Source organism: Oncorhynchus clarkii, chromosome 2 (genome assembly GCF_045791955.1).
Source record: "Oncorhynchus clarkii lewisi isolate Uvic-CL-2024 chromosome 2, UVic_Ocla_1.0, whole genome shotgun sequence".
Lineage (NCBI taxonomy): Eukaryota > Metazoa > Chordata > Actinopteri > Salmoniformes > Salmonidae > Oncorhynchus > Oncorhynchus clarkii.
Window position 1 is genome coordinate 91,238,230 of NC_092148.1, and position 20,710 is coordinate 91,258,939.

The 20,710-nt window shown below is 42.5% G+C and overlaps 1 protein-coding gene across 1 annotated transcript in view; it reads left to right on the top strand.

Annotated features, from left to right (window-relative positions):
• Nucleotides 1-20,710, top strand: part of LOC139378532 (focal adhesion kinase 1-like) — a 128,030-nt gene that overhangs the window by 86,298 nt on the left and 21,022 nt on the right. The window contains exons 15-19 of the mRNA XM_071120794.1: nucleotides 7,310-7,366; nucleotides 11,947-11,967; nucleotides 16,588-16,685; nucleotides 16,900-16,984; nucleotides 19,455-19,555. Coding sequence (XP_070976895.1) covers nucleotides 7,310-7,366; nucleotides 11,947-11,967; nucleotides 16,588-16,685; nucleotides 16,900-16,984; nucleotides 19,455-19,555 — 362 coding nt within the window. The remainder of the gene's footprint in view (nucleotides 1-7,309; nucleotides 7,367-11,946; nucleotides 11,968-16,587; nucleotides 16,686-16,899; nucleotides 16,985-19,454; nucleotides 19,556-20,710) is intronic.

Here is a 20,710-nt window from a genome sequence, read left to right on the forward strand (position 1 = left end):
TCAGTCTGTTATCAGACGGCTCTGTAAAGCATCACTATGAATCAACCATCAGTCTGTTATCAGACGGCTCTGTAGAACATCACTATGAATCAACCATCAGGACCAGACAAGACCAATGGCACAAATTACACCCAAGGTTACATTTCACCAGCCAGCCAAGTACTGTCTGGCTCTGGCAATACATCCTCACCCCACAGCACCTCATCTATCAACTTAACACTGTGTCAGTGGGCACAGGCCTGTGTGTGTGTGTGGACGTGTTTAACTATTTAACTAATAGTAAACAAACAAACATTTGAACAACTGGGGGCATATTGTTAGTCTCAACAAGGTCAAAGGCTATTTCTAGGAGGTTTAGGGTTAAGATTAAAATTAGGCTAGGGTACGGATTATTATTATTATAATATATATATATTTTATACCTTTATTTAACTAGGCAAGTCAGTTAAGAACAAATTCTTATTTACAATGACGCCCTATTGGGGGAACAGTGGCCTTGTTCAGGGGCAGAACGACAGATTTTTACCTTGTCAGCCAGGGGATTTGATCCAGCAATCTTTTGGTTACTAGTCCAATGCTCTAACCACTAGGCTACCTGCCACCCCAGGGGTTAGGGTTAGGGGTTAGGGAAAATAGGCTTTTGAATGGTACTGAATTGTGTGTCCCCACAAGGTTACTGTAGCTGTGCAAGACTGTGTGTGTGTCTGTGTGTGTGTGTGTCCTCTCCATCCTATCTCTCCAGTTTAAATGTCACAGAGCTCTTCCCCCAGTCTCTGGCCCACATCACAGTAGAATGTTAATGACTACTGGGTGAGTGTCAGATAAAGAGCTGATTGAGAGGGTGGATGGAGCAGGGAGGAGCAGGGTGGAGCACGGGACAGACAGGCTTGTGTGCATATGGTCCCATTGACACAGCACACTCAGAACGAATAGAGGGATGCTTGTGTGAAACTCGAGTCCCCCCATATGATCATGATGGTACTGGGGAGAAGTCTTGTTGTGGCACCCTATTCCCTATATAATGGCACCCTATTCAGGGCACTACTTTGGACCCTGGTTGAAAGTAGTGCACTACATAGGGAATAACTTTCTGAAGACCCATGCTAGATATGCTCAGGCATCACTAGTTGAATGTATTGTCATGTTGTATAACTCTCTTATTCCCTGTCATTACCTTGTCATTATAACACGATAAGGTTGTACACGGTTCAGTTGAGATAGTTCTGATGCAGAATGTTTAGATGTGTCACGTTCTGACCTTTATTTCCTTTGTTTTGTCTTTATTTAGTATGGTCAGGGTGTGAGTTGGGTGGGCAGTCTATGTTTTGTCTTTATTTAGTATGGTCAGGGCGTGAGTTGGGGTGGGTAGTCTATGTTTTGTCTTTATTTAGTATGGTCAGGGTGTGAGTTGGGGTGGGTAGTCTATGTTTTGTCTTTATTTAGTATGGTCAGGGCGTGAGTTGGGGTGGGCAGTCTATGTTTTGTCTTTATTTAGTGTGGTCAGGGCGTGAGTTGGGGTGGGTAGTCTATGTTTTGTCTTTATTTAGTATGGTCAGGGTGTGAGTTGGGGTGGGTAGTCTATGTTTTGTCTTTATTTAGTATGGTCAGGGTGTGAGTTGGGTGGGTAGTCTATGTTTTGTCTTTATTTAGTATGGTCAGGGCGTGAGTTGGGGTGGGTAGTCTATGTTTTGTCTTTATTTAGTAAGGTCAGGGTGTGAGTTGGTTGGGCAGTCTATGTTTTGTCTTTATTTAGTATGGTCAGGGTGTGAGTTGGGTGGGCAGTCTATGCTTTGTGTTTATTTAGTTGAGTTGGGTGGGCAGTCTATGTTTTGTGTTTATTTAGTATGGTCAGGGCGTGAGTTGGGTGGGCAGTCTATGTTTTGTCTTTATTTAGTATGGTCAGGGCGTGAGTTGGGTGGGTAGTCTATGTTTTGTGTTTATTTAGTATGGTCAGAGTGTGAGTTGGGGTGGGTAGTCTATGTTTTGTCTTTATTTAGTATGGTCAGGGTGTGAGTTGGGGTGGGTAGTCTATGTTTTGTCTTTATTTAGTATGGTCAGGGCGTGAGTTGGGGTGGGTAGTCTATGTTTTGTCTTTATTTAGTATGGTCAGGGCGTGAGTTGGGGTGGGTAGTCTATGCTTTGTCTTTATTTAGTATGGTCAGGGTGTGAGTTGGGGTGGGTAGTCTATGTTTTGTCTTTATTTAGTATGGTCAGGGCGTGAGTTGGGTGGGTAGTCTATGTTTTGTCTTTATTTAGTATGGTCAGGGCGTGAGTTGGGGTGGGTAGTCTATGTTTTGTGTTTATTTAGTATGGTCAGGGCGTGAGTTGGGTGGGTAGTCTATGTTTTGTCTTTATTTAGTATGGTCAGGGCGTGAGTTGGGTGGGTAGTCTATGTTTTGTCTTTATTTAGTATGGTCAGGGCGTGAGTTGGGGTGGGTAGTCTATGTTTTGTCTTTATTTAGTATGGTCAGGGCGTGAGTTGGGTGGGTAGTCTATGTTTTGTGTTTATTTAGTATGGTCAGGGCGTGAGTTGGGGTGGGTAGTCTATGTTTTGTATTTATTTAGTATGGTCAGGGCGTGAGTTGGGGTGGGTAGTCTATGTTTTGTCTTTATATAGTATGGTCAGGGCGTGAGTTGGGGTGGGTAGTCTATGTTTTGTCTTTATTTAGTATGGTCAGGGCGTGAGTTGGATGGGTAGTCTATGTTTTGTCTTTATTTAGTATGGTCAGGGCGTGAGTTGGGGTGGGCAGTCTATGTTTTGTATTTATTTAGTATGGTCAGGGTGTGAGTTGGGGTGGGTAGTCTATGTTTTGTCTTTATTTAGTATGGTCAAGGCGTGAGTTGGGGTGGGCAGTCTATGTTTTGTCTTTATTTAGTATGGTCAGGGCGTGAGTTGGGGTGGGTAGTCTATGTTTTGTCTTTATTTAGTATGGTCAGGGCGTGAGTTGGGGTGGGTAGTCTATGTTTTGTCTTTATTTAGTATGGTCAGGGCGTGAGTTGGGTGGGTAGTCTATGTTTTGTGTTTATTTAGTATGGTCAGGGCGTGAGTTGGGGTGGGTAGTCTATGTTTTGTATTTATTTAGTATGGTCAGGGCGTGAGTTGGGGTGGGTAGTCTATGTTTTGTCTTTATATAGTATGGTCAGGGCGTGAGTTGGGGTGGGTAGTCTATGTTTTGTCTTTATTTAGTATGGTCAGGGCGTGAGTTGGATGGGTAGTCTATGTTTTGTCTTTATTTAGTATGGTCAGGGCGTGAGTTGGGGTGGGCAGTCTATGTTTTGTATTTATTTAGTATGGTCAGGGCGTGAGTTGGGGTGGGTAGTCTATGTTTTGTATTTATTTAGTATGGTCAGGGTGTGAGTTGGGGTGGGTAGTCTATGTTTTGTCTTTATTTAGTATGGTCAAGGCGTGAGTTGGGGTGGGCAGTCTATGTTTTGTCTTTATTTAGTGTGGTCAGGGCGTGAGTTGGGGTGGGTAGTCTATGTTTTGTCTTTATTTAGTATGGTCAGGGCGTGAGTTGGGGTGGGTAGTCTATGTTTTGTCTTTATTTAGTATGGTCAGGGCGTGAGTTGGGGTGGGCAGTCTATGTTTTGTATTTATTTAGTATGGTCAGGGCGTGAGTTGGGGTGGGTAGTCTATGTTTTGTATTTATTTAGTATGGTCAGGGTGTGAGTTGGGGTGGGTAGTCTATGTTTTGTCTTTATTTAGTATGGTCAGGGCGTGAGTTGGGGTGGGCAGTCTATGTTTTGTCTTTATTTAGTATGGTCAGGGCGTGAGTTGGGGTGGGTAGTCTATGTTTTGCCTTTATTTAGTATGGTCAGGGCGTGAGTTGGGGTGGGTAGTCTATGTTTTGTCTTTATTTAGTATGGTCAGGGCGTGAGTTGGGTGGGTAGTCTATGTTTTGTCTTTATTTAGTATGGTCAGGGCGTGAGTTGGGGTGGGTAGTCTATGTTTTGTCTTTATTTAGTATGGTCAGGGCGTGAGTTGGGGTGGGCAGTCTATGTTTTGTGTTTATTTAGTATGGTCAGGGCGTGAGTTGGGGTGGGTAGTCTATGTTTTGTCTTTATTTAGTATGGTCAGGGCGTGAGTTGGGGTGGGTAGTCTATGTTTTGTCTTTATTTAGTATGGTCAGGGCGTGAGTTGGGGTGGGTAGTCTATGTTTTGTCTTTATTTAGTATGGTCAGGGCGTGAGTTGGGTGGGTAGTCTATGTTTTGTATTTATTTAGTATGGTCAGGGTGTGAGTTGGGGTGGGTAGTCTATGTTTTGTCTTTATTTAGTATGGTCAGGGCGTGAGTTGGGGTGGGTAGTCTATGTTTTGTATTTATTTAGTATGGTCAGGGCGTGAGTTGGGGTGGGTAGTCTATGTTTTGTCTTTATTTAGTATGGTCAGGGCGTGAGTTGGGGTGGGTAGTCTATGTTTTGTCTTTATTTAGTATGGTCAGGGCGTGAGTTGGGGTGGGTAGTCTATGTTTTGTCTTTATTTAGTATGGTCAGGGCGTGAGTTGGGGTGGGTAGTCTATGTTTTGTCTTTATTTAGTATGGTCAGGGCGTGAGTTGGGTGGGTAGTCTATGTTTTGTGTTTCAATCAGAGGCAGGTGTTAGTCATTGTCTCTGATTGGGAACCATATTTAGGTAGCCTGTTTTCTGTTGGGGTTTGTGGGTGGTTGTTTTCAGTCTTTGTGTGTCTGCACCAGATAGGACTGTTTAGGGTGTCACGTTTATTGTTTTGTAATTTGAAGTGTTCAGTTTGGATTATTATTAAATTAAGATGAACACTAACCACTTTAGTCCTCTCCTTCTTCCACCGACGACAACCGTTACAAGATGAATGTTGGCACCGTGTCTTAGAAGTGTTGTTTTCCTCTCTTCTCTGAGTGGTCATGGACTTTGTATGACCCTGATAGAATGAAATCTCTCTGCAGACTTTGTATGATCCTGATAGAATGAAATCTCTCTGCAGACTTTGTATGACCCTGATAGAATGAAATCTCTCTGCAGACTTTGTATGACCCTGATAGAATGAAATCTCTCTGCAGTCTTTGTATGACCCTGATAGAATGAAATCTCTCTGCAGACTTTGTATGACCCTGATAGAATGAAATCTCTCTGCAGACTTTGTATGACCCTGATAGAATGAAATCTCTCTGCAGTCTTTGTATGACCCTGATAGAATGAAATCTCTCTGCAGACTTTGTATGACCCTGATAGAATGAAATCTCTCTGCAGACTTTGTATGACCCTGATAGAATGAAATCTCTCTGCAGACTTTGTATGACCCTGATAGAATGAAATCTCTCTGCAGACTTTGTATGACCCTGATAGAATGAAATCTCTCTGCAGACTTTGTATGACCCTGATAGAATGAAATCTCTCTGCAGACTTTGTATGACCCTGATAGAATGAAATCTCTCTGCAGACTTTGTATGATCCTGATAGAATGAAATCTCTCTGCAGTCTTTGTATGACCCTGATAGAATGAAATCTCTCTGCAGACTTTGTATGACCCTGATAGAATGAAATCTCTCTGCAGACTTTGTATGACCCTGATAGAATGAAATCTCTCTGCAGTCTTTGTATGACCCTGATAGAATGAAATCTCTCTGCAGACTTTGTATGACCCTGATAGAATGAAATCTCTCTGCAGACTTTGTATGACCCTGATAGAATGAAATCTCTCTGCAGACTTTGTATGACCCTGATAGAATGAAATCTCTCTGCAGACTTTGTATGACCCTGATAGAATGAAATCTCTCTGCAGACTTTGTATGATCCTGATAGAATGAAATCTCTCTGCAGTCTTTGTATGACCCTGATAGAATGAAATCTCTCTGCAGACTTTGTATGACCCTGATAGAATGAAATCTCTCTGCAGACTTTGTATGACCCTGATAGAATGAAATCTCTCTGCAGTCTTTGTATGACCCTGATAGAATGAAATCTCTCTGCAGACTTTGTATGACCCTGATAGAATGAAATCTCTCTGCAGACTTTGTATGATCCTGATAGAATTAAATCTCTCTGCAGTCTTTGTATGAGGATGAAACAAAATATTTTAGCTCAGCACAAATACTACACCAGGACTTCCATTCCAATGTTGTTCAACTAACTGAGATGCTCTCTGAAGTTACACTTCCCCTAACCCTTTTGGGTGTGTGTGTGTGTGTGTGTGTGTGTGTGTGTGTGTGTGTGTGACCTACTTACAGTGAGGTGTCTCTTTGACCTGTGTATGTTACTCACTTGGCAGCCTCTTACTATCATCACCCTATCAACATCTGGGAGAATCCCCTGAGAGTTAGTAAGAAGTGGCTGCAACTTGGTTTTGACCTTTAAACTCGTTATTTTGCTGTCAACTTTCTCTAAGAGGGCCAGTAAACATTCCCTAATCTGTGTTTTTCGCCTCTCTCTCTCTCTCTCTCTCTCTCTCTCTCTCTCTCTCTCTCTCTCTCTCTCTCTCTCTCTCTCTCTCTCTCTCTCTCTCTCTCTCTCGTGCATGCTACCTACAACACAGGGCTTCTACAATTATCTGTGGTGTCCTCGTTATGGATAGAATGGGTCATATTATTCTGTCACTCTGTCTGTCCATTTGGGTACGTTCTACACTTTTCAGAGTGCTCTGATTTTCCTACGTTTTCTAGTCATTTTTGAGTAACCCTTACCCTTTTTTCCTTCATTAATAATGACACACTATCATAGCATTTCACAGCTTTTTAACAGTAGTCCTGAATCAAATCAAATCATTTGACTTATCAGCAGCTTTTCTTCTTTATCTCAGGCTGCACAAAGCAGGGCTGTCTCAACATTCCTCTGTGTGTTAGATTTTCCTGGAAACTTCTGCTTCTTCCTTAAAATCACAGCAGTCAGGATAGACAGGCTCACCCAATGACTCTGGAGTTACCCGTGACTCAATCTGTTTTTCCTGAAGACGTTTCTCTGGGGGGGGGAACTCCTCCTCATCCCTCCTCCCCTCACTCAAATACCACTGCTGCTATTGGAGCACAGCTCAGACCTGAGGAACATGGTGGGAGAACGCAGAGGGAGGCACATCACAGAGCTGGGCTGTTTGTCATATGTGTGGAGGGGGGGTATGTTGTTAAGGGTTAACAACTTTGAAATGGTGGGTTTTTGGTAAAGGTACTTTATTGTACTAAAGGTAAGTTAAGTACAAGTCTAGACGTAGTTAGATTAACGCCTAGCCTAACTCCTGTCTGTCATGTTGGGCTATCCTGCTTAGAGTCAGAATGCTGCTGTTCATTATCCTCACCTCTCTCTATCTCTCCCTCTCTCACTGTGTCGCTCTCTTTTTCCCCCAGAGACAGACGACTATGCGGAGATCATAGATGATGAGGATACCTACACCATGCCCTCCAGTGAGTACCGTAGCATCTGTCACACAGGGAGTAAGTAAGGGATCATGTGCTGAGGAGGATGAGGGAGGCAGCGACAAACAGCGGTGCTGGGTTTTAGAGTGTCTCAGTGGTGAGCTGCAGACCAGATGTTCTCTCCAGACCCCGTGGGCCTTTGATCGTGGCCTCTAGTGTACAACTTTAACCCAGTTTGGAGAAGTGTGCCCCACTTTCTGATTGGCTGTTACCACATTCTGCCTTCCTGGGGTCATTGAGACTGGAGTTCTCTGAAAGCACCAACGCTACAGAGGTCAAGTTGGTGTTAGGCATCTTTCAGTTCTTCATTTTTTATTTTCAGAGTTCAGATTTTTGCTACTACATTTGTAGCAGTTTTATTTAGATTGTTCTTCTCTTAACTAGTTTTCAAGAGGCAATAATGTTTCTCAATTATTTTATGTTCATCTTTAATGTAACTATTACTGTTGATAGAGAGTAGTTCACAAAAAGCTAGAATCATATTTACACGGGGAATCCCCAACACAGAGTGCATGAGGTGGATCTGTCGATCACTATTAGTAGAATGAGTTGGCTTTGACTGTGTCTTCTGCTGCTCAAACAGTTTCCTCTCAACATTTCATTTTTCATGACGTATCTGTCCTTTGTCCTTCACTCTTAGGGAAAAAAGGTGTTTCAGTTGAAGTGGGAAGTTTACATACACTTAGGTTGGAGTCATTAAACCTAGTTTACATACACTTAGGTTGGAGTCATTAAAACTATTTTACATACACTTAGGTTGGAGTCATTAAAACTCGTTTATATACACTTAGGTTGGAGTCATTAAACCTAGTTTACATACACTTAGGTTGGAGTCATTAAACCTAGTTTACATACACTTAGGTTGGAGTCATTAAAACTCATTTACAAACAGTTAGGTTGGAGTCATTAAACCTAGTTTACATACACTTAGGTTGGAGTCATTAAACCTAGTTTACATACACTTAGGTTGGAGTCATTAAAACTATTTTACATACACTTAGGTTGGAGTCATTAAAACTCGTTTATATACACTTAGGTTGGAGTCATTAAACCTAGTTTACATACACTTAGGTTGGAGTCATTAAAACTCATTTACATACACTTAGGTTGGAGTCATTAAACCTAGTTTACATACACTTAGGTTGGAGTCATTAAACCTAGTTTACATACACTTAGGTTGGAGTCATTAAAACTCATTTACATACACTTAGGTTGGAGTCATTATAACTAGTTTACATACACTTAGGTTGGAGTCATTAAAACTCATTTACATACACTTAGGTTGGAGTCATTATAACTAGTTTACATACACTTAGGTTGGAGTGATTAAAACTCATTTACATACACTTAGGTTGGAGTCATTAAAACTAGTTTACATACACTTAGGTTGGAGTCATTAAAACTAGTTTACATACACTTAGGTTGGAGTCATTAAAACTCATTTACATACACTTAGGTTGGAGTCATTAAACCTATTTTACATACACTTAGGTTGGAGTCATTAAAACTATTTTACATACACTTAGGTTGGAGTCATTAAAACTCGTTTATATACACTTAGGTTGGAGTCATTAAACCTAGTTTACATACACTTAGGTTGGAGTCATTAAAACTCATTTACATACACTTAGGTTGGAGTCATTAAACCTAGTTTACATACACTTAGGTTGGAGTCATTAAACCTAGTTTACATACACTTAGGTTGGAGTCATTAAAACTCATTTACATACACTTAGGTTGGAGTCATTATAACTAGTTTACATACACTTAGGTTGGAGTCATTAAAACTCATTTACATACACTTAGGTTGGAGTCATTATAACTAGTTTACATACACTTAGGTTGGAGTGATTAAAACTCATTTACATACACTTAGGTTGGAGTCATTAAAACTAGTTTACATACACTTAGGTTGGAGTCATTAAAACTAGTTTACATACACTTAGGTTGGAGTCATTAAAACTCATTTACATACACTTAGGTTGGAGTCATTAAACCTAGTTTACATACACTTAGGTTGGAATCATTAAACCTAGTTTACATACACTTAGGTTGGAGTCATTAAAACTCGTTTATATACACTGAGGTTGGAGTCATTAAAACTAGTTTACATACACTTAGGTTGGAGTCATTGAAACTAGTTTACATACACTTAGGTTGGAGTCATTAAAACTTGTTTACATACACTTAGGTTGGAGTCATTAAAACTTGTTTACATACACTTAGGTTGGAGTCATTAAACCTAGTTTACATACACTTAGGTTGGAGTCATTAAAACTTGTTTACATACACTTAGGTTGGAGTCATTAAAACTAGTTTACATACACTTAGGTTGGAGTCATTAAAACTAGTTTACATACACTTAGGTTGGAGTCATTAAAACTAGTTTACATACACTTAGGTTGGAGTCATTAAAACTCGTTTTTCAACCACTCCACAAATGTCTTGTTAACAAACTATAGTTTTGTCAAGTCGTGCATGTCATTTTTCCCACAATTTTTTACAGACAGATTATTTCATTTACAGTTCAATGTCTCACAATTCCAGTGGGTCAGAGGATTACATACACTAAGTTGACTGTGCCTTTAAACAGCTTGAAAAATTCCAGACAATTAAGTTCTGGCTTTTGAAGCTTCTGATAGGCTAATTGACGTAATTTGAGTCAAGTGGAGGTGTACCTGTGGATGTATTTCAAGGTCTACCTTCAAACTCAGTGCCACTTTGCTTGACATCATGGGAAAATCACTATTAGTAGAATGAGTTTCAAAAGAAATCAGCCAAGACCTCAGAAAAACAATTGTAGACATCCACAAGTCTGATTCATCCTTGGGAGTAATTTCCAAATGCCTGAAGGTACCACATTCATCTGTACAAACAATAGTACACAAGTATAAACACCATGGGACCACATACAGACAGCTCAGGAAGGGGACGCGTTTTGTCTCCTAGAGATGAACGTACTTAGGTGCGAAAAGTGCTAATCAATCCCAGAACAATAGTAAAGGACCTTGTGAAGATGCTGGAGGAAACAGATACAAAAGTATCTATATCCACAGTTAAACGAGTCCTTTATCGACATAACCTGAAAGGCCGCTCAGCAAGGAAGAAGCCACTGCTCCAAAACCTCCATAAAAAAAGCCAGACTACGGTTTGCAACTGCACATGTGGACAAAGATCGTACTTTTTGGAGAAATGTCCTCTGGTCTGATGAAACAAAAATAGAACTGTTTGGCCATAATGACCATCAATATGTTTGGAGTAAAAAGGGGGAGGTTTGCAAGCTGAAGAACACCATCCCAACCGTGAAGCACGGGGGTGGCAGCATCATGTTGTAGGGATGTCTTTGCTGCAGGAGGGACTGGTGCACTTCACAAAATAGATGGCATCATGAGGAGGGAACATAATGTGGATATATTGAAGCAACATCTCAAGACATCAGTCAGGAAGTTAAAGCTTGGCCGCAAATGGGTCTTCCAAATGGACAATGACCCGAAGCATACTTCCAAAGTTGTGGCAAAATGGCTTAAGGACAACAAAGTCAAGGTATTGGAGTGGCCATCACAAAGCCTTGACCTCAATCCTATAGAACATTTGTGGGCATAACTGAAAAAGCGTGTGCAAGCAAGTATGCCTACAAACCCGACTCAGTTACACCAGCTCTGTCAGGAGGAATGGGCCAACATTCACCCAACTTATTGTGGGAAGCTTGTGGAAGGCTACCCAAAACGTTTGACCCAAGTTAAACAATTTAAAGCCAATGCTACCAAATACTAATTGAGTGTATTTAAACTTCTGAACCACTGTGAATGTGATGAAATAAATAAAAGCTGAAATAAATCATTCTCTCTACTATTATTCTGACATTTCACATTCTTAAATGTGATGATCCTAACTGACCTAAGACGGAATTTTAACTCTGATTAAATGTCATGAATTTTTACAAACTGAGTTTAAATGTGTTTGGCTAAGGTGTATGTAAACTTCCCACTTCGACTGTATGTAGAACCTAAAATGGTTCTTCGGCTTTCCCCGTAGGAAAACCATAGGAAAACATTTGAATAACCCTAGGTTCTACCTGGAACCCCAAAAAGTGTTCTGCCTGGAACCAAAAAGGGTTCTCCTATGGGGACAGCTGAAGAACCCTTTTGGAAATCTTTTTTCTAAGATTGTCCTCCACACGACTCCATAGTTTACTTTATATCATAACAGTGGAGAAGTATTTAACATAGCCTGACACGCTAGCCGTGTATATTATGTGTACACATGCACACGCACACACACGCACACACACACACAGCCAGCCAGCAGAGGCTGCTAACAAATGGCAGTGTAGTCCAAGGGTATTAATCTCCCTGCAGTTCGTTTGCACTGACTGTCTTCTACATGCAACAAATGTCACTCCCCTTTGCCAGAAAAGCACTCTTACTTAGTCATGTGTTTCTCCAAACCAGGGACAAGGGAAGAGGGACAGAGGGACTTTCGTACAGTTTAAACCATTTTAAAAGTTATGTTCCTCCAATGTTGATGTACCCTCTAAAAGATTTCTCCTCACATGAACTGCCCTGCAGAATACTATGGACTAGAGGAAGGTAATGGTGTGCGTCTCAGCCCTGTACTTGAGGATTGCCTTTTGGTTGTATTGTGGTTGTCAGACCAGGGTCAAGCATATATGTTAAATACTTTCAAATACTTGAGCTACACTTGATTTAGTGTGCAATTGAACCAATGGAGTGGTCGCACAAGGCCAATCTATATCCATGCTACATCAGGTATCTGGAGGTATTTACCATTTGACCCAGGTCTACCTCTGGTTTGACTTGTGTGATTGTGTTTCTGTCATTTTCTTTCATTTTGCCAAAATAGCTGTACATGTAGTGTTTTGATTGATGTATTGAGTGTTGGTGAATAGACACTGTCCAGCCCAGAGAAAGATGAATAGTGCAGCCAGGCTGTCCTATTGACCCGTTATGGATGGAAGGGACCACAGCCACTAGTCAGACACAGTACTGCTGCAGCAGGGCCACTCACTGGCCCTCCAGAATATGTGCAAAGTTAAGAAGAACACAAAGATCATTTGACACCGTGGATTTGACACCATCATACTGTTTACCAATGTTTTACATTTCAAGGGTAAAATGTGATTATGGCTTGGCATGTCTGGTGAAACTTTATGCATGGTGATTTCATATTCACAATATGATTGTATTTATTCAACAAATCAGCCATTGCATGCAAATCCATGGACAGCCTTGGCAGTCCTGATTTGAATGGAATTGCATGATTGCATGCTGTACTGTGATCTTCAGTGATCAGCTAAAACCAGATTGATTTCACAATCAATCGGACGTACATACCACCCGTTGATATGAAGTCAGTGTGTCTAATGCTGTGTTGTATCCAGCCAGGGACTATGAGATTATAAAGTCATTGTGACTAATGCTGTGTGTTGTATCCAGCCAGGGACTATGAGATTATACAGTCAGTGTGTCTAATACTGTGTGTTGTATCCAGCCAGGGACTATGAGATTATAAAGTCATTGTGACTAATGCTGTGTGTTGTATCCAGCCAGGGACTATGAGATTATACAGTCATTGTGACTAATGCTGTGTGTTGTACCCAGCCAGGGACTATGAGATTATAACGTCAGTGTGACTAATGCTGTGTGTTGTATCCAGCCAGGGACTATGAGATTATAAAGTCAGTGTGTCTAATGCTGTGTGTTGTATCCAGCCAGGGACTATGAGATTATAAAGTCATTGTGACTAATGCTGTGTTGTACCCAGCCAGGGACTATGAGATTATAAAGTCATTGTGACTAATGCTGTGTGTTGTACCCAGCCAGGGACTATGAGATTATAAAGTCATTGTGACTAATGCTGTGTTGTACCCAGCCAGGGACTATGAGATTATACAGTCAGTGTGTCTAATGCTGTGTGTTGTATCCAGCCAGGGACTATGAGATTATACAGTCAGTGTGACTAATGCTGTGTTGTACCCAGCCAGGGACTATGAGATTATAAAGTCATTGTGACTAATGCTGTGTTGTACCCGGCCAGGGACTATGAGATTATAAAGTCAGTGTGTCTAGTGCTGTGTGTTGTATCCAGCCAGGGACTATGAGATTATAAAGTCAGTGTGTCTAATGCTGTGTTGTATCCAGCCAGGGACTATGAGATTATACAGTCAGTGTGTCTAATGCTGTGTGTTGTATCCAGCCAGGGACTATGAGATTATACAGTCAGTGTGACTAATGCTGTGTTGTACCCAGCCAGGGACTATGAGATTATAAAGTCATTGTGACTAATGCTGTGTGTTGTATCCAGCCAGGGACTATGAGATTATACAGTCAGTGTGTCTAATGCTGTGTGTTGTATCCAGCCAGGGACTATGAGATTATAAAGTCAGTGTGTCTAATGCTGTGTGTTGTATCCAGCCAGGGACTATGAGATTATAAAGTCAGTGTGACTAATGCTGTGTTGTATCCAGCCAGGGACTATGAGATTATAAAGTCATTGTGACTAATGCTGTGTGTTGTACCCAGCCAGGGACTATGAGATTATAAAGTCATTGTGACTAATGCTGTGTGTTGTACCCAGCCAAGGACTATGAGATTATACAGTCAGTGTGTCTAATGCTGTGTGTTGTATCCAGCCAGGGACTATGAGATTATACAGTCAGTGTGACTAATGCTGTGTTGTACCCAGCCAGGGACTATGAGATTATAAAGTCATTGTGACTAATGCTGTGTGTTGTACCCAGCCAGGGACTATGAGATTATAAAATCATTGTGACTAATGCTGTGTTGTACCCAGCCAGGGACTATGGGATTATACAGTCAGTGTGACTAATGCTGTGTTGTACCCAGCCAGGGACTATAAGATTATAAAGTCATTGTGACTAATGCTGTGTTGTACCCAGCCAGGGACTATGAGATTATAAAGTCAGTGTGTCTAATGCTGTGTGTTGTATCCAGCCAGGGACTATGAGATTATACAGTCAGTGTGACTAATGCTGTGTTGTATCCAGCCAGGGACTATGAGATTATAAAGTCAGTGTGTCTAGTGCTGTGTGTTGTATCCAGCCAGGGACTATGAGATTATAAAGTCAGTGTGTCTAATGCTGTGTGTTGTATCCAGCCAGGGACTATGAGATTATAAAGTCATTGTGACTAATGCTGTGTTGTACCCAGCCAGGGACTATGAGATTATAAAGTCATTGTGACTAATGCTGTGTTGTACCCAGCCAGGGACTATGAGATTATAAAGTCAGTGTGTCTAATGCTGTGTGTTGTATCCAGCCAGGGACTATGAGATTATACAGTCAGTGTGTCTAATGCTGTGTGTTGTATCCAGCCAGGGACTATGAGATTATAAAGTCAGTGTGTCAAGTGCTGTGTGTTGTATCCAGCCAGGGACTATGAGATTATAAAGTCAGTGTGTCTAATGCTGTGTGTTGTATCCAGCCAGGGACTATGAGATTATAAAGTCATTGTGACTAATGCTGTGTTGTACCCAGCCAGGGACTGTGAGATTATAAAGTCATTGTGACTAATGCTGTGTTGTACCCAGCCATGGACTATGAGATTATAAAGTCAGTGTGTCTAGTGCTGTGTGTTGTATCCAGCCAGGGACTATGAGATTATAAAGTCAGTGTTTCTAATGCTGTGTGTTGTATCCAGCCAGGGACTATGAGATTATACAGTCAGTGTGACTAATGCTGTGTTGTACCCAGCCAGGGACTATGAGATTATAAAGTCATTGTGACTAATGCTGTGTGTTGTATCCAGCCAGGGACTATGAGATTATAAAGTCAGTGTGTCTAATGCTGTGTGTTGTATCCAGCCAGGGACTATGAGATTATAAAGTCATTGTGACTAATGCTGTGTTGTACCCAGCCAGGGACTATGAGATTATAAAGTCATTGTGACTAATGCTGTGTTGTACCCAGCCATGGACTATGAGATTATAAAGTCAGTGTGTCTAGTGCTGTGTGTTGTATCCAGCCAGGGACTATGAGATTATAAAGTCAGTGTGTCTAATGCTGTGTGTTGTATCCAGCCAGGGACTATGAGATTATACAGTCAGTGTGACTAATGCTGTGTTGTACCCAGCCAGGGACTATGAGATTATAAAGTCATTGTGACTAATGCTGTGTGTTGTACCCAGCCAGGGACTATGAGATTATAAAGTCATTGTGACTAATGCTGTGTGTTGTATCCAGCCAGGGACTATGAGATTATACAGTCAGTGTGTCTAATGCTGTGTGTTGTTTCCAGCCAGGGACTATGAGATTATAAAGTCAGTGTGTCTAGTGCTGTGTGTTGTATCCAGCCAGGGACTATGAGATTATAAAGTCAGTGTGTCTAATGCTGTGTGTTGTATCCAGCCAGGGACTATGAGATTATAAAGTCATTGTGACTAATGCTGTGTGTTGTATCCAGCCAGGGACTATGAGATTATAAAGTCATTGTGACTAATGCTGTGTGTTGTACCCAGCCAGGGACTATGAGATTATAAAGTCAGTGTGACTAATGCTGTGTGTTGTATCCAGCCAGGGACTATGAGATTATAAAGTCATTGTGACTAATGCTGTGTGTTGTACCCAGCCAAGGACTATGAGATTATACAGTCAGTGTGACTAATGCTGTGTGTTGTATCTAGCCAGGGACTATGAGATTATAAAGTCAGTGTGACTAATGCTGTGTTGTATCCAGCCAGCGACTATGAGATTATAAAGTAAATCAGTGTGACTAATGCTGTGTGTTGTATCCAGCCAGGGACTATGAGATTATACAGTCAGTGTGTCTAATGCTGTGTTGTATCCAGCCAGGGACTATGAGATTATACAGTCAGTGTGTCTAATGCTGTGTGTTGTATCTAGCCAGGGACTATGAGATTATAAAGTCAGTGTGTCCAATGCTGTGTTGTACCCAGCCAGGGACTATGAGATTATAAAGTCAGTGTGTCTAATGCTGTGTGTTGTACCCAGCCAGGGACTATGAGATTATACAGTCAGTGTGTCTAATGCTGTGTGTTGTACCTAGCCAGGGACTATGTGATTATAAAGTCATTGTGACTAATGCTGTGTGTTGTATCCAGCCAGGGACTATGAGATTATACAGTCAGTGTGTCTAATGCTGTGTGTTGTATCCAGCCAGGGACTATAAGATTATAAAGTCAGTGTGTCTAATGCTGTGTGTTGTATCCAGCCAGGGACTATGAGATTCAGAGACAGAGGATTGAGCTGGGTCGCTGTATCGGAGAGGGACAGTTCGGGGACGTCCACCAGGGAGTCTACATGAGCCCGGTAGGCCTAGTCTGTGTCCCAAATGGCTCCCTATTCCCTATTTAGCCAACTGCTTTTGACCAGAGCCCTATGGGTATCCCTATGGGCCCTGTTCAAAATAAATGCTCTACATAGGGAATAGGGAGCCTACACATTTTTGGAAAAACAAGACACAATCCTGTTAGACTTGATTTATTTAAAGGACCATTTTCTGATGTTTTATTTCTCTCTGTAGGAAAACCCTGCTCTGTCTGTGGCCATCAAGACGTGTAAGAACTGCACCTCTGATAGTGTCAGGGAGAAGTTCTTACAAGAAGCTCGTAAGTAACACACCTCCTCCTGTCTTCCTTCTTGATCACAGCACATACGACCTTTTGCTCTTCATACATCAGTTGTGTGTATACTACTGAGGGTTGAACACATGACCTTTTAGTTTGCGTCTAGGGCGCATTCTCAGCATAGCAATCTCAGACAGATATTTCTACCTTTTTAGGGCTACCACATGCAGAGATTTACGCTGCATCCCAAATGGCACCCTATTTCATATATATTGCACTTTATAAGGATTAGGGTGCCATTTGTGACGCAACCTTAGTGTAGCAGTGGGTTTTTGAACAGCAGAAGACTGGTCTTCAGCTCCAGTGGGTTTTTGAACAGCAAAAGACTGGTCTTCAGCTCCAGTGGGTTTTTGAACAGCAGAAGACTGGTCTTCAGCTCCAGTGGGTTTTTGAACAGCAGAAGACTGGTCTTCAGCTCCAGTGGGTTTTTGAACAGCAGAAGACTGGTCTTCAGCTCCAGTGGGTTTTTGAACAGCAGAAGACTGGTCTTCAGCTCCAGTGGGTTTTTGAACAGCAGAAGACTGGTCTTCAGCTCCAGTGGGTTTTTGAACAGCAGAAGACTGGTCTTCAGCTCCAGTGGGTTTTTGAACAGCAGAAGACTGGTCTTCAGCTCCAGTGGTTCTGACAGAGAGAGGCTCCTTTATCCAGATGAAATGCCCAGACAAGGTGGGACTGAGTTAAACCCCATGTATGAAAACACAGCAGGAATGTGTGGAGGCTGCAGGGGGACTGGGGAGGACAAAACACCGCTTTAGAGAGGGATGGGTTTTGAGAAAGTGGGTTTACACTAGTACAGTCCTGCTGATTTCCCACGTGCAACACACCCCCCTTCCCTTCCCCTTGCTGAAGTCTGAGACACACACCCCTTCCCTTCCCCTTGCTGAAGTCTGAGACACACACCCCTTCCCTTCCCCTTGCTGAAGTCTGAGACACACACTCCTTCCCTTGCTGAAGTCTGAGACACACCCCCCTTCCCTTCCCCTTGCTGAAGTCTGAGACACACACCCCTTCCCTTCCCCTTGCTGAAGTCTGAGACACACACCCCTTCCCTTCCCCTTGCTGAAGTCAGACACACACCCCTTCCCTTCCCCTTGCTGAAGTCTGAGACACACACCCCTTCCCTTCCCCTTGCTGAAGTCTGAGACACACACTCCTTCCCTTGCTGAAGTCTGAGACACACACTCCTTCCCTTCCCCTTGCTGAAGTCTGAGACACACACCCCTTCCCCTTGCTGAAGTCTGAGACACACACCCCTTCCCTTGCTGAAGTCTGAGACACACACCCCTTCCCTTCCCCTTGCTGAAGTCTGACACACACACCCCTTCCCCTTGCTGAAGTCTGAGACACACACCCCTTCCCTTCCCCTTGCTGAAGTCTGAGACACACACCCCTTCCCTTCCCCTTGCTGAAGTCTGAGACACACACACACATGCGTGCATGCCCCCACACACTCTCTCTCTCTCTAACACTACACACATGGACGCACACACACAGAGAGACAAAATCCAAACACACACACACACACACTACTCTAAAACACATCAAATAGCACATCACCACTGTAAACTATCTCCCCTCCTCTCCTGTCCTCTCCTCCTCTCCTGTCCTCTCCTCCCCTCCTGTCCTCTCCTCCCCTCCTGTCCTCTCCTCCCCTCCTCTCCTGTCCTGTCCTCTCCTCCCCTCCTGTCCCCTCCTCTCCTCCCCTCCTGTCCCCTCCTCTCCTCCCCTCCTGTCCCCTCCTCTCCTCTAATCCCTTCCTCTCTCCCCTCCTCCCTTCCTCTCCTGTCCCCTCCTCCCTTCTCCTCTCTTCCTCTCCTGTCTCCTCCTCCCCTCCTCTCCTGTTTCCTCCTCCCCTCCTCTCCTCCTGTCACATCCTCTCCTCTAATCCCAGCCTCTCCTCCCCTCCTCTATCCCTTCCTCTCTCCCCTCCTCCCTTCTCCTCTCTTCCTCTCCTGTCCCCTCCTCCCTTCTCCTCTCTTCCTCTCCTGTCCTCTCCTCCCCTCCTGCCCCCTCCTCTCCTCTAACCCCAGCCTCTCCTCCCCTCCTCTCTCCCTTCCTCTCTCCCCTCCTCCCTTCTCCTCTGCTGTCCCCTCCTCTCCACACGGGGTGCTCAGCAGGAGCAGGGTTGATGACATGTTATCTGAGTAAAAACAAAGATGGCGGTTTGAGTCTAAGTCATCCTAAAATAGCCCACTGTAAACATGGACCTGCTTCCTTCATAACAGCCTTGATATTTATTATCAACATGAATAATAATCCACTATATAATCAGTCTTCATTTTCCACTCTACCTTTTCGCCCTACATACAGTAACCTGATTCTATAAACCGTAGCCTAGCTAATCCCTGGTCTATTCAATTACAGTGTGTGTGTGTGTGTGTGTGTGTGTGTGTGTCTGTGTCTGTGTCTGTGTGTGTGTGTGTGTGTGTGTGTGCATGTTGTCCCCATGCAGTGACCATGCGTCAGTTTGACCACCCCCACATAGTGAAGCTGATTGGAGTGATCACAGAAAACCCCGTGTGGATCATCATGGAGCTGTGTACACTGGGAGAGGTACAGAACACACACACAATACAGTGCTTTAATACAGGAAGTACCTTTAATACAGAAATCAGTTTAACAGTGATGACCTCAGGCTCTGTAACAGTAACCTATGGATCATGCTGAAGAGTACTGTAATTTGAGTTTTTAGATTTTTTTCACCCATTTAGTCTTGGATGGTACTTCTACCTTTCACATGGTTTCAGCTGTTAGGGATGGCCATCTAGTGGTGGATAGAGGCATCACATTCAAGGTTCAATTTCGAGGTTTAAACAGTACACTGTAGAAGGCAGTCTATGTTATATGTGATCAGGGTCAGATTAAGAAATCATAGGCCCCAGGCTTTGTTTTTTCTATAGCCCTTCCTTCCCGGTACACCATCATTTTCTGTAAACAAATCCATGAACAAAGATGCATTTGGAAGCCTGTTACATTTACTGTTGAAGAAAGAGGCCCTAAAGCCAGAATAACATTTGGCATGTGGCATAGCCTACAGTTGAGCAGAGATGTTTTTGAATTTCCACACATGAGGATTTTAAAAAACACATTTCATGCATTTCTATGTCATTTGCATGACAGAAGACATTAGCACAATATTTTTTAATACCACACAAATGACTGAAATCAGTGTCTACTCTGACTGACAAACTGAGATCAATCTGGTCTGGAATTCACAACAAACAATAGCCCAGGCCAATGAAGCGACACACAGATTGTACATTATCAGGAGGTAATACAGTATATATATCACAGTAGGCTACTAAATGTAATGTCCAGTGGCACACTGACTCCCCTAATGATGAAGATGAAGCCATAGGCTATTGTCATGTCTTTACTATCATTAAATTGAAGACTTAGTTTTATCAAAGATTCTCTGTAATTAGTATTACGCGATCAACTGATTAATCATGTAACTGTAATTAACTAGGAAGTCGGGGCACCAAGGAAAATATTCAGATTACAAAGTTATAATTTCCTAATATAACCTTTCAGATATTTTATATCTGATCAATTAGTCTTCTGATTAATGAATGATTTACTTTACCTCACGTTAGTCTCATTCCAAACGTCGTAAATAGTTGGTTATCTGCACGAACCCAGTCTTCACTATGAGTCATCCATACATGAAATGTGGTTTTTTTCTTTCCAAAATATATGTTTTTCCAG